The following is a 13,022-nucleotide window of genomic DNA, read 5'->3' as shown; positions in this document are numbered from 1 at the left end:
CTTTTGCCACTATATTTTATACAAATCAAAATATGATCTAAATTTTTTTTTACCTTTATTACATTAATGGCACAACTTTTTTTACTTAGAATTAGAAATAATTTTGTCGCAAAACTGTTTGCAGATCTTGGCTGACAGTAGAATAATTGTAGCACCCCATTTGAAAACCCCTGTTCTAGAGCAGGAATTTGCTTTATTATAACATAATATATATTCCTGATAACATATATCAGGAATATATGTTATATTCTCCAATCGCACAAGGCTTTGAGCCTGCAGAATGCCAAGCTAGGCAATTTTTAAGTTTGTCCAAAGGTTCAGTCTGTGGATCAGATGTCTTTCCGCTTTGTAAATTTCAGGTCAGAGTTCACTCAAAATGGTTTGGTATTGCATTGGACAACAAACATTTTAAGGCCCCAATATACTCACGGCGAAGTTCCTTTTCGCTTGGGGGTAAAACGAAGTTCGAAATACATGAGCAGCGATATACTGTTATCGAACATCCGACGCGCACACATGTTGAGAGCGACGGTTAGATGAATATGCAAATATGTGCTGCGCGCTTTCCTCTCAATAACTAAATGAACACAACAAAAATGAGAAAACCGCAAGCATTTTAATAAAGCCTAAGAAAAGCGTCTGATCATTGCAGTGTGGATATGTTGCACGAGCTCTGCAATTCGGCACTTTAGTAAAGTCACGTTTATTTATATACCAGCACTTTAGACAACAGATTGCTTAAAATCAAGCAGCTTTACCGTATTTAACATGAGAAATAGTGTCTCATCAGAAGTACAACTTCATTTTCTACTATAAATCTGCTCTCCAGTGTGTTCATGTTTTCACTCGTAGATTAACTGGAAAATATTTCCACGTGTCAGAAGGCGGAGCCTCAGAGCCACACCTAACTATTACATAATCGTCACGGACCAATGGTAGTACAAAGATGTTTACCAGCCGAAACAAACTTTTCCAGAAAGTTTGCTTTGCAAGCTGTTTCGAACTCGCCAAGAAAACACCTAATGAACAAAATCAGGCAGAAACTGATTTTGTTCAAATTGTTGTCACACCAGCTAGTACTTTGATTCGGTTTGAAGTGTATCAGGGCCTTTTGCGTTTACAGTTAACCTTGTTTGCATGTGCTTGAAAGAAAAAGCTTTGCAGGAACTCTTTCGCTGTGACTTCACAAAACATACAAATCGCTGTTTTAGATCATGTTTAATTGATTTGTTCAAAATCGATCGTGTTTGTGAGAATGGAAGAACTTTGTTTGGCAACACATTCGATGAGATCTATCTCAAAAAGCAGTATTTAAAGCTGCTCTTTGTGCTCAAACAAAACGGAGGCTAGCTAGACCCTCCCTCCCTCCTCATCCGCGCACTAACCCCCCAAACCCCACCCCCAAATCCTTCTTGTCGGTTATTGGCTGGAACAGTTTGTTATGTTTTGTGGTGCGGGATAGCCCAGTTTGTTTTTGTTGCCATTTGTGGAGCCTGGGGAGTCTGCAGAGACCGCGTTTTTTACAGTGTGTTCAGGGTACTGGCAGCTAGCGGATAGTGAGATGATAGTTGCTGTATGTGACACAAAGTGTTTTGGCCTAAAAACCACGTGACATCGCTTAGAGCACCTTTAACTCAATATTTATTTCAAATAGTTTCTTTCAACCACCTCACTGAAACAAACCGTCCCAACGACCTGATCTGCTAAAATGAATCCGATTCAGAGCGATTGTTTTCAGTATGTCTGTACTGTGTTCGTTTGTTTTGCGTTATGCGTGTCTGTTTCATTGTCAGTGACATTATGCATGTTTCACATATGAATGACTGAGCCAGTGAAAGCGTTTGATGCATCGTCGTGAAGATACAGTGTTTCCAGCGAGTTGGAGGGAAGGTAATTGTTAACTCCCGGCTACGGCACACGCACTTCCTAGCCTTTCTCCTTCATTCAGATTTTACCTCTGTCATCCTCACTCGCCCCTTATTTGATTTCACCGAATGTAGAGCATCTTTCCAGGAATTGGGAAATGCAGGGGTCGTCATGACAACGTTTGCTTCCGCTTCCACATGCGACGTCTTTTGTTATAATCAGCGCGGACTGTGGCGGCACATGCTCGGGCATCGACTCCTCCTGCCTGTCCTGGGCCTGACGAGAGTGAGGCGTCTGGTCACACGTTATCGCTGCCCCGTTGATGACCTACTTTTTTTCCTATTCTCGTAAATGAGGGAAAAAGGCGGAGTGGATTGCCAGAAGAGGATGTGGGTGGTGATGTGGCTCTGGTTGTGTCAAACGCGGAGCCTGGCACAATCAGGGCAGAGATTAATGAAAGGACTCGCCCGTCGCCCTTGTGTTGTTCTCAACCGGCATGATGTTATTTTTGGTCAGTTGAAAAATGTCTGTAGACACTAGACATACTTGAAGAATCGTTATGTAGTTCTTGTAATCTATCAATCATGTTTGTCAAGCTCCAAAAAAACTCCCATAAAAGTTTGCCATACTACTTTTTACACTATATTAGGTCTTCAGAAGCTATTAGATAGCTTTTTGTGAGAAAATGTTAAAATTAAAGTCTTTATTCACTAATGTGCTTACTCACGGCAACAGTACAAGCCAACTTTTTCAGCAGCCTTAGTTTCAGATGTATTTTTCCATTCATTTTTCCCATAAGGAAAAGCTGAATTTTCAGCACCAATACTCCAGTCTTCAGTGTCACATGATCCTTCAGCAATCATTCTAATATGCTGATTTGCTGCTCAAGAAAATGTATTATTATTATTAATGTTGAAAACAGTTTCTTTGAAGAATAGGTAGTTCAAAATAACAGCATTTATTTTAAATAGAATCTTTTGTAACATTATAAATGTCTTTACTGTCACTTTTGACCAATTTAATGCATTCTTGCTGAATAAAATATTAATAATACTTACATTTTTTCCTAAAAAAATCTTACTGAACCCAAACGTTAGAACGGTAGTGTAAAATGTTACAAAAGCTTTCTATTTCAGATGTTCAGGCTGTTCTTTTTGAACTTTCTGTTCATCAAATAATCATGAAAAAATGTTTACATAACTATTTTCAACATTGATAATAATAAAATTAAATAATGTTTCTTGTGCAGCAAATCAGCATATTAGAATGATTTCTGAAGGATCATGTGACACTGAAGACTGGAGTAATGATGCAGAAAATTCAGCCTTACATCACAGGAATAAATGACATTTTAAAATATTTTCAAACAGAAAACAGTTATTTTAAAAGTGTAGTAATATTTCACAATATTACTGTTTTGTGTCTCATTTTAATTAAATAAATGCAGCCTTGGTGAGCAGAAGAGACGATCTAAAACTTTTGAACGGCAGTGTGTGTATATATACACAAACATTTATGTATTTCGAGAGGGATTGACCTTATTATGTCATTCGCAGTTCCATTGAGGAAAAGGTTTTGGAATGACATGAGGATGAGTAAATAATTACAAATTATAATGAAATAACAGATTTATGATGAGCTATTTTCAGAATCACTAAAGCTTTAGTGCGTGTTTGTGTAGAGTCGGAACTCAATCATCGCTGTCACAGAAGCGGAGCGCTGCCTTTGCTGGCATTTACGGTGTTGCTAAATTTAGTGTGCATGTTGGAGTACGTGTTTGATGTTTTTGTGTTGTCGGTTACTGTTACTTAAACCTGGCCTGTCACTCACATTTCAAACAGCGTTCAGTTACAGTATAACGTTCTCCTGGAGACGTGGCATATGTCTGTGCAGTTGTAGGTCAACAGGGAAGAGCTCTGTTGGCACACTGTGAACTGAATTACATTTCAGCTCATGTAGATGCTAGAAGAGTTCGGCTGGAGAAATGGTGATTAAAATGTTGAATCAAAGGATTTTAGAAAATGCTATGTTTTAGGAAGGAATATCCGGGTTATATTCCAACCTAAAATCAACAATTCTATTTGTTAACTCGTTAGGTATAATGAACTTACATTGAACATTAGCTAATTAACAATAATGTTCAATTTTACATAACTTAAATTATAAGTACATAACTGTTTTCAACATTGATAATAATAATGAATGTTTTTTTGAGCATCAAATCATCATATTAGAATGTTTTCTGGAGGATCGTGTGACACTGAAGACTGGAGTGATGATGCTGAAAATTCAGCTTTGATCACAGAAATTAATTTACATTTTAAAATATATTCACATAGAAAACAGTTATTTTAAATTGTCATAATATTCAAGAATATTACTGTTTTTTTATTTTTAATCAAATAAATGCAGCCTTACACACACACACACACACATATATATGCAAAAAAGGAAAGACTGGGCATCAGTAACTTTTACTTCTGTCTTGTGCTGCGCTTCATCCACCACGATGACAGACAACTGTCAAATTGGCCTGCGATACAGGCAAAAATGTATTTTGTGCAGGATAATGATTATTGATTTTAATGTGTCTCTGTCTCTTTCTACAGTAAAACTCTTTGAGGTCATAGAAACAGACAAGACACTTTATCTGGTGATGGAGTACGCCAGTGGTGGTGAGTTTGATGTGACACCGCCTCTTATGTTATGTAATCTTGTGCAAACAGGCCTGTAATTCTACATAATGAAGCGTATGAAAGTGAGAATGTGCATCTCTTCTCTCCACAGGGGAGGTGTTTGACTACCTCGTAGCGCATGGACGCATGAAGGAGAAGGAGGCTAGAGCTAAATTTAGACAGGTACAGTACTGCAGTGTGCTGGATACAGGCCTGTCCCGTCCTCTCGCTCTCACCTGGGCCGTCCTGCCCGTTCACACAGCTGTGAGCTGTAATTGGTTGGCGCTTGTGTGATTGGCGGTTGATCGTGTGGCAGCTGTGTGAAGGGTTTCCCAGTGGGCCGTATGTGGCCCATATACACGACTTTTGGTTTGGGGTGAAAAACTAAATATGGTTTGAACAGTTAATAAACCGCTTGTGGAGAACCACAAACCCACATCAAAATTAATTTGCTGACATCACAGTAGTGTCAGAATCTCTGAATTCGGGAGGGTTTTGAATTTTTTTCAGTATGTTTACTGCACATATTATGCATGTTTCCTCTATGCATAGAATAGCAGGATACGATTTCAACAAAGTCCTCAGTCTTCTGCAATAACACACAGACAACAGTCAACTTGATTTCCAGGGTGACCAATCAAATGTATCTAAATTAACAGCAATTTAATAACATCTTTAACATTATATATTCAGGATAACATTATTTGACTGGAAATTTAAAATTTTACACACAATTAAATTGGATGTCATTCTGTTCAAATAAATATCCCTATATATTTTCATGATAAGGATCTAGTTCTACTTATTAAAGGGGACATATTATGCCCCTTTTCACAAAATGTAATATACGCAGTATTCATTACATACTGTGAAGGTTTTAACATACTGAACCTACGTAATGAAGGTTTACACATTTTGTGTTGTCATTTTAATTCGTTTACATAGTTTTGAATGTTATAATACTATTTTTATACAAATAAAATTCTACTTTAATTGTACAATTATTTATGCGAGTTGCAGACTCCAGCCTTATCAATGTGTCCTAGATTATTTATATTGTTCTACGTAAAGGTGGACACGTTTTATGGTTAAAATCATTTGACCAGCCAAATACTCCCTTTATCTTAATAATCCCAAAAACTTTTGGTTGTGGAATAAATTAATCATCGTTAATAAACGCATACGGTGATTTACTTAGCATTTACCTAAATGCGCCATCAACAAAAACATCTCCTGGTGTTTAGTGCGGTGAGAGAGCTCTAATGAGACAGTCACCCACTGACAGCATCATTTGCTCCGTTTAATTACCCGAAGACCCATTTCAGCCTCCCTCCTTCCCACTGAGACCCATTGGTCTAATGGATGAGTACGGTGGGTTATCCCGCAGCTGATGCAGACATCTGTGGTCATAGCGAAGGGGTCTCCCTCTCCTCCTCTCCTCTGCTGCTGTGGAGACAGCTTATCTGGGTCAGGCATGAAGCACCGCTGAGATTTCTGAGCGGAGCAGAAAAACGAACAGATTCTTTCACCAGCCAGAGAAAGAAATGGAAATCTGTCCCACTATCTGATGTCTGGGACACTGTCCACCGACAGAGCTGCATGAATATTAAACGGCATTGAGAATTATGTGTGTTGGAGAACGAGAAGAGAATATCACAATGATAGTTAGCTATAATTTGGGAGCGTTACACAATATAAAATGTAACTTCAAAAGTTCATATATTCAGGATTCTTTGTTCAAATGAATGGCAATTGTTGGAAATTGAAATCTTTTGGAACATTATGGTCATGTTTACACCTGGTTTTAAGATGCGTTTTGGTGGATCTGATCACAAGTAGACGAGGCAGACAGTCCCCGGACAGTCTGTGGCGTGCACATAACAGAGACTCATGATTGGCTGAGCGCAAAATCCGAACGGCACACTCTTCGTTAAAAGCTAACGTATGGAAAATTCGGCAATTTCATTGTGACCTATTTTGTATTTTTTGTATGACAGCTGCTTTCTATATTGTTTAGTTTTCACATCAATATCCTGTAAATCGATCTGTTATACGGACGTTATACGTAGGTTTACTGTACTGCCCTCCACAGTCACAGTGTGTATCAGTGCAATTCCAGTCACAAGGAGATATATTTTGACTTTGCTCTCTGCAGATGTTCATTCACTATTTTTGTATAAGGTGTTTTTGATTGTGGTATAGGGATCTCCCAGTCACGTGACCCCTAGCCGCGTGTCAGCCATTTTGACGGAATACATCCGTCAGCTACTCAGTGGCATTGGATCTATTATTAGGGGTGGGCCCCCCCTAATAATAGATCCATTGCCGTGGGTAATATATTATTAGTATATTATTATAATAATAATATAATTAGGCTACATAAAAACGTTTTGACATTGGGCTACAGTGTGTTAGGTAAATGCATTTACCAGTAACGTTACTGACTCTGAAGCTAACTGAGCAATTCCATGGCTCTCTTCTCTACTCTTTATTACTACTTTAATACTGTTTCTAGCTAATGTTGGTCTCACTGCTACAAAACAAACGTAGAAAAATGTAGTCAACCCATACACCATTAGAACCGTGTAAATTTTTTTTCATTGGTTGTTGTGTTAAATCTTACCCAGATACAATAGTGCTATTTTCTGATTGGCTATTGTGTAGCTCGACGAACAACACCAGAGGAGACGCGCTTGATTCCTGCCGGTTCCACAGTGAGAGCGGCGCGGCCAGAGTTTTGGGCGCTGCGGCATATTAAATATATATTACAAATAGTTTTTCAGCGTGAGAAATACAATGTGTGGCGGGAGAGCGTGACAAAAGACCGAAATGAGTGACTGTCACGCTCAATGCGTGACACTTGACAGCCCTGTTATGTTATGCTGAATGGTAACGTTAGTGTGCACACACACACACATTGCGGATTTCTATGGCAACAGTGGATTTATAACATTTGATCCCGAACTCCGAGAAATCATTCATTAGCCTTCGAGGGGACAACTTACCCGATCCATAATGAAGAGTGCAAAGCTGTGTTGAGTTGGAAGCCAAACAGTAACACCGCCATCAGCGTTTTGCCTGTTTGCCGCCAACCACTTGTTTCTCCGTTTTGTTTCTTTTGGGATACGGTATAAAGATATTCCTTTTGTATGATCACGTATCTGATCGCATCCAATTGCACAGCATCGCTCGGGCATGATAGAAATATTTCGCGACGAGCTGTATTATCACCGGCGGTATAGCATTTTCTATTCCGTCAAAATGGCTGCTCCAAATGGCGTGACGTCATGCGCCCTATACAGCAAAAAAGTTCAAGTCATAACTCTTTATTATTTAGTTGTGTAGTAAGAGCAGCTTTGTATGTTACTAATTATTCAGAATATGCGTAAGTCCACAAGCATTATTTTTGTATGAGAGCTGCTAGTACATAATTCTATATTTTTGAATGAAAGCGGTTTGTGATTTTGCCACAGCAAAATGAACTTGTTATTTTGTCTGAAGGATTATATTGCTCATCGCACATAACAGGAGGATGTTGGATAGAAGTCTATTATCAAATGCTAGATATTCAGAATATGCTGAAGTTTGTATTCATTTACAAGTATGCTGCTAGTACAGGCACACTTTTCTTTTCCTGTTGTTTTTTTTCAAAGTTGGGACATATGCTGGCAAATGTAATCTTACAGATGACTTGCCAAATCACTTCCAATTGTTTTATTAATCTAAGATATTGGAAGTAAATTATTCAAGTCATTATAAATACTTTGCTTTAAAAGTACCAAGTAGTCACACAAAAAAAAGATGCATCGATAATCGTTTTAGCATCGCAGCCCTCTGAATCGTAATCAAATCGCGAGGTGCCTAGAGATTCCCAGCCCTAGTCAGGCACGCAACTGAGCAGTCAGTTTCAGCAAGCCTCTGTCTCCCCCTCATTTATCATCCTGGACCATGTGTCAGAACCCACAGCACACATGCTCCCCCGTCCAATCAATGGCATTCTGGGAAAAAGCGATGATGCCAGATAATTTGGCGTATTGGCTGTTACACCACACCCTGTCTGTCATCCAATCAGTTCCGTCTCTCTTTCCTCATTCTAAAACTCCTTTGTCTCCTTTTTTTCTTCAGATTGTTTCAGCGGTTCAGTATTGCCATCAGAAACACATTGTCCACAGAGATCTCAAGGTAAGGTCACTTGAGTGTCATTGTCATCTTTTCTGCCCTCGGCAAACAAAAAGTCTGAAGTCATAGGTTCATCTAATTCAAACGCTGCTATACTGTTAAAAGTCATGCACGTAGATGCTCCTTTTGTAGCAAAATGGGGCTTAAGTCAGTGCTTTGATACAGACCAAATGATCAAATCAATAAGCAGCCTTGTCTTTGAGCAGGACAGAACATGAACAAGAACCCCTGCAGATCTTGCTTCCTCTTTCCCGTCTCCCTTACGTCTGCTTTCCCTTTCCAAGTCTCCATGCACCATTACACACTTTGTTTCCAGACTGATGCTCTGTAAATGATGCATGAGGCCAGTGTGAAGGAAGCCATGTGGAAATGTGGCTCGCTCTTATTGTGTTGTGTGCTTCCACTCTCTGGACCTGTCTGTGTTAATGTTGGTTAGGAGGAGTATTAGAGAAATGACATTTACAATATGCATACATTGAGGTCTAAAGATGGGATTCAAAATCAAATTTAAACCTGGAAATGAGCAGCAGATTTTAGAATTTATTCGTTTTTTTCATAACGTTCTTTCTTTCTTTCTTTCTTTCTTTCTTTCTTTCTTTCTTGTATTTATAGTTTTTTATCTATTTATCTTAAGCAGTTTATATCTTAATTGTGTATAAGTTAAATGCTGTGTGTGTGTGTGTGTGTGTGTGTGTGTGTGTGTGTGTGTGTGTGTGTGTGTGTGTGTGTGTGTGTGTGTGTGTGTGTGTGTGTGTGTGTGTGTGTGTGTGTGTGTGTGTGTGTGTGTGTGTGTGTGTGTGTGTGTGTGTGTGTGTGTGTGTATATATATACTTATATTAATACAATAATACAATAATTTTATTTAATACTTTTTTTAATATATTAAATAAAATGTAAATAATGCATTACTTTAAAAAAACTAATCTGGTTCTTAATAATGCAACAAATCTTAATGGCTCTAAAATTATTATAATTTTATTAGTATTTATTATTTAAAATTTAATTAATAAAGTATTTTAATTATCATTCTTCTTTCTTCCCTCCTTGTACTATAGGTAAAATGACGCAGACATGTTCTTCACAGTTTTCATATACTGTATGATAAGAATAGTCTAAATTCTCTTTGCATTTCATTAATCATGAACTCCTACCGAACAACCAGTTTCTGACACAGGTCGGAATTTGTTGCAAACGTTTTTTCGCATCCGATCTGAGCCACTTCCAAATGTGTTTTTGAATCAGATACATATTATATATCTGGAAACCTACGTTCCAAGCCACCACAAGGTGAGGGAGACACGTTTTCCCACAAAGATTAAAAGCTTTTTAATGTTGTATTATCAGAATCAGAATCAGAAAGAGCTTTATTGCCAAGTGTGCTTGCACACACAAGGAATTTGTTTTGGTACTGAGGCTTCCAGTGGACATTAGGGTTGGGCGGTATTTCGGTAATATCGTATACCGCGGGGTCTTAAAATAGCAACGGTATCAGTTTCAATACCGTCATTACCGGCACTTATATATAATAAATAAATATAATTTATTCAATGCCTAAAAATGCTTATGTAGTTGTCATCAAGTGACAGTGTGGAGGAGAGAGAGAGGGAGAGAGAGAGAAGGGAGAGGCGGTAAATACTAACGAGGCAATTTGTAAATGTTGTAATAAAAAAGGTGACCGCGAGAGATGGAAACACCTCTAACCTAATGTCGCATCTCTGAAACAAAGACCCACTCACTGCTGCGAGGGTGCATTTTGCCCCGAGTTCATTAAATAAGCGCATTAGTTTATATTTGTTAAAATATTATAATGTTATTTTTTTTACGTTGATAATGAAAACTGAACAGCAAGAGTAAGATGGGATGCATCGGGAGTCAGACATTGACCAATTAATTAAGTTTCATTTTGTAAAAGGCCTTTCTTTAAAGTGAATTTCGTTTTGTATAAATTGTATCCTAATTTTAATTTTTTTTTTATCAACCAATAATAAATAAGAATCAAATATATCAGACAACATAATCATGACTTGATCATGCGCTGGCGCGCCGCGGTCACTTGCATTGAAATCTCATTATAAATTAACCGAAACTCAGTGTATGTCTCACAGACATGACCGATATCTAAATAAAGCTTGAAATTTCATTAAACGAAACAATTCAAAACGAAAAGAAATAGGCCACTCACTGATTATTTAATCCATGATGTGCATTTCTCTCTATGCGCGTTCATACGGAAATGGCGATCATCAAATTAAACCAAACTATTCCAAACGAAAAGAAATAGGCTAGCCTACTCTCTGATTATGTAATCCATGATGTGCATTTCTCTCTATCGTTCACTATGGAGATTCGTCAATTTCTCTAAACGAAACAATTCAAAAGGAAAAGAAATATAGGCAGCATACTCTCGGATTAATCCATGATGTGCATTTCTCTCTATAGGCGCGTTCACTACGGAGATATCAATCATCAATTTCTTTAAACGAAACAATTCAAAAGGAAAAGAAAAAGGCTAGCCTATACCTTCTGATTATGTAATCCATGATTTGCATTTCTCTCTATATATGCGCGTTCACTACGGTGATGGCGATCGTCAACTTAATCTTTGCAGCACTGACAGAAAAGTTGTATTAATAAAAATCAATGGACGCGTGTCACCGGATTTACAAATGCACTTGTTGCTTGTTAATTTAATTTAAATTAATTAATAAAATGAATACAATTGTCATAATTAAAATAATTAAATATTATTAATTGTCCCATTTTTGCTCATTTAAAAATAGTATTTATATCTACCGGCCAGCATCTGGGTTAAACAATTATTTGGCGCCACCATATAACGGCCCACGTATTAAAAATAGTCGAGTCTAAATAGGGCTCCGGCTCATAATTACATTTAATGCCATCAACAGGGATCAGACACAAGGTGCACGGGTTGGCCTTGATTTTTTTTGTTGTGTTTTTTATGCCCGATCTGGTATTCAGTTTCTGAACGGTGTAGACACAAGCCAACAGTTTGGTGACGCTGTCTGAGCCTTATGTCATAATTTTTAATTAGTCACGGTAATACCGTATACCCCGGTAAAATAGGGAGGAGGTTTGACGGTATCAAAATTTGCATACCGCCCAAGCCTAGTGGACATATACAAATACAACATGAGTTTAATTATGAAGCAAACGTGCCTGTACGCGCTCGCTCACAGCTTTTTTTAATGAGGTGGAAACTTTATAAAAGAAAGAAATTGCGCACTCACAGAAACATTCAGTACTGGTTTTTAACCTCTGCCCGTGAGTTTTATAAAACCGTTTCACTACTGAAAGCTACATTATATTTCTCAGCAATGAGGTAATAACTTCGCTATAATTAAACCAACTAGCTTCACTATTAGGCAACCCTCTCTCTCTCTCTCTCTCACTCTCTCGCTCTCGCTCTCTATCTCTCTCTCTCTCTCGCTCTGAATTTCACTTCAGAATTCTATATCTAACGAGCCATAGAAAAAAATAATAAACAAAATTACCGTTATTTTCCGGTCTATATCCGTTCTGTCAGATTTTGTGCTGCAAAACATCCATGACACTGTTATCATGTCCATGCTGGCAAACAATCATGGCCACTTGACATGAATTATATAAATTATTTTAAAGCACGGCCAGTCAAAGCTAGAGGGTCTACCCTGTGCATAGTAAAGCGATCACGTTGGGCGACAAATTAATGTAAACACAGATATCGGATACCAGTTGTGTCTAAATTGAATGTAAAGAGCTGGGCAAAAAATCGATATGGTCAAAAAATCAGATCCATGCATTAAGACCTGCAGTGTAAATGCAGCCAAAAAGAGATTCCTTCAAACTCTCAGCTTCTCACTCTTCCTCTTGCTCTCTCATGCAGGCAGAAAACCTACTGCTGGATGCAGATATGAACATTAAGATCGCAGACTTCGGTTTCAGTAACGAATTCACTATTGGGAACAAACTAGACACGTTTTGCGGCAGCCCACCGTATGCCGCCCCTGAGCTTTTCCAGGGCAAGAAGTATGACGGGCCGGAGGTGGATGTGTGGAGTCTGGGGGTCATACTCTACACACTGGTCAGTGGATCTCTCCCCTTTGATGGACAGAATCTAAAGGTTAGTGTGCTCAGCCCTGAAAGGTCACTTTTGCCCTCCTTCACAGAGAATCATACAACTGGGAAGCCTGTGGATTTGTTTTGTGACTCGTGAAAAATGCTGCATGAAATCAGTGATTTGTTAAAGCATTTAAGCCATAGGAGGTTATGCATTATAGTGGTTTTAAGCACAATGCAAAG

General features: G+C 38.2%; 1 protein-coding gene across 30 annotated transcripts in view; it reads left to right on the top strand.

Annotated features, from left to right (window-relative positions):
• Window positions 1-13,022, top strand: part of mark3b (MAP/microtubule affinity-regulating kinase 3b) — a 71,863-nt gene that overhangs the window by 39,491 nt on the left and 19,350 nt on the right. For 29 of the 30 annotated variants that reach the window (XR_013200074.1, XR_013200069.1, XR_013200072.1 and 26 more), the window contains 4 exons: window positions 4,476-4,541; window positions 4,654-4,724; window positions 8,667-8,723; window positions 12,607-12,843. Coding sequence is in view for 24 of the 30 variants with exons in the window: in XM_077221197.1 (XP_077077312.1) it covers window positions 4,476-4,541; window positions 4,654-4,724; window positions 8,667-8,723; window positions 12,607-12,843 (431 nt within the window). In the remaining 6 variants the exon portion in view is untranslated. Of the gene's footprint in view, window positions 1-2,031; window positions 2,378-4,475; window positions 4,542-4,653; window positions 4,725-8,666; window positions 8,724-12,606; window positions 12,844-13,022 lie in introns of those variants that run through there. The other variant, XM_077221211.1, reaches the window with a different exon arrangement.

This window comes from Siphateles boraxobius, unplaced genomic scaffold, assembly GCF_051911475.1.
Source record: "Siphateles boraxobius isolate OS27281-9 unplaced genomic scaffold, OSU_SipBor_1 8, whole genome shotgun sequence".
NCBI lineage: Eukaryota > Metazoa > Chordata > Actinopteri > Cypriniformes > Leuciscidae > Siphateles > Siphateles boraxobius.
This window is presented reverse-complemented; position numbering and strand designations above follow the sequence as displayed.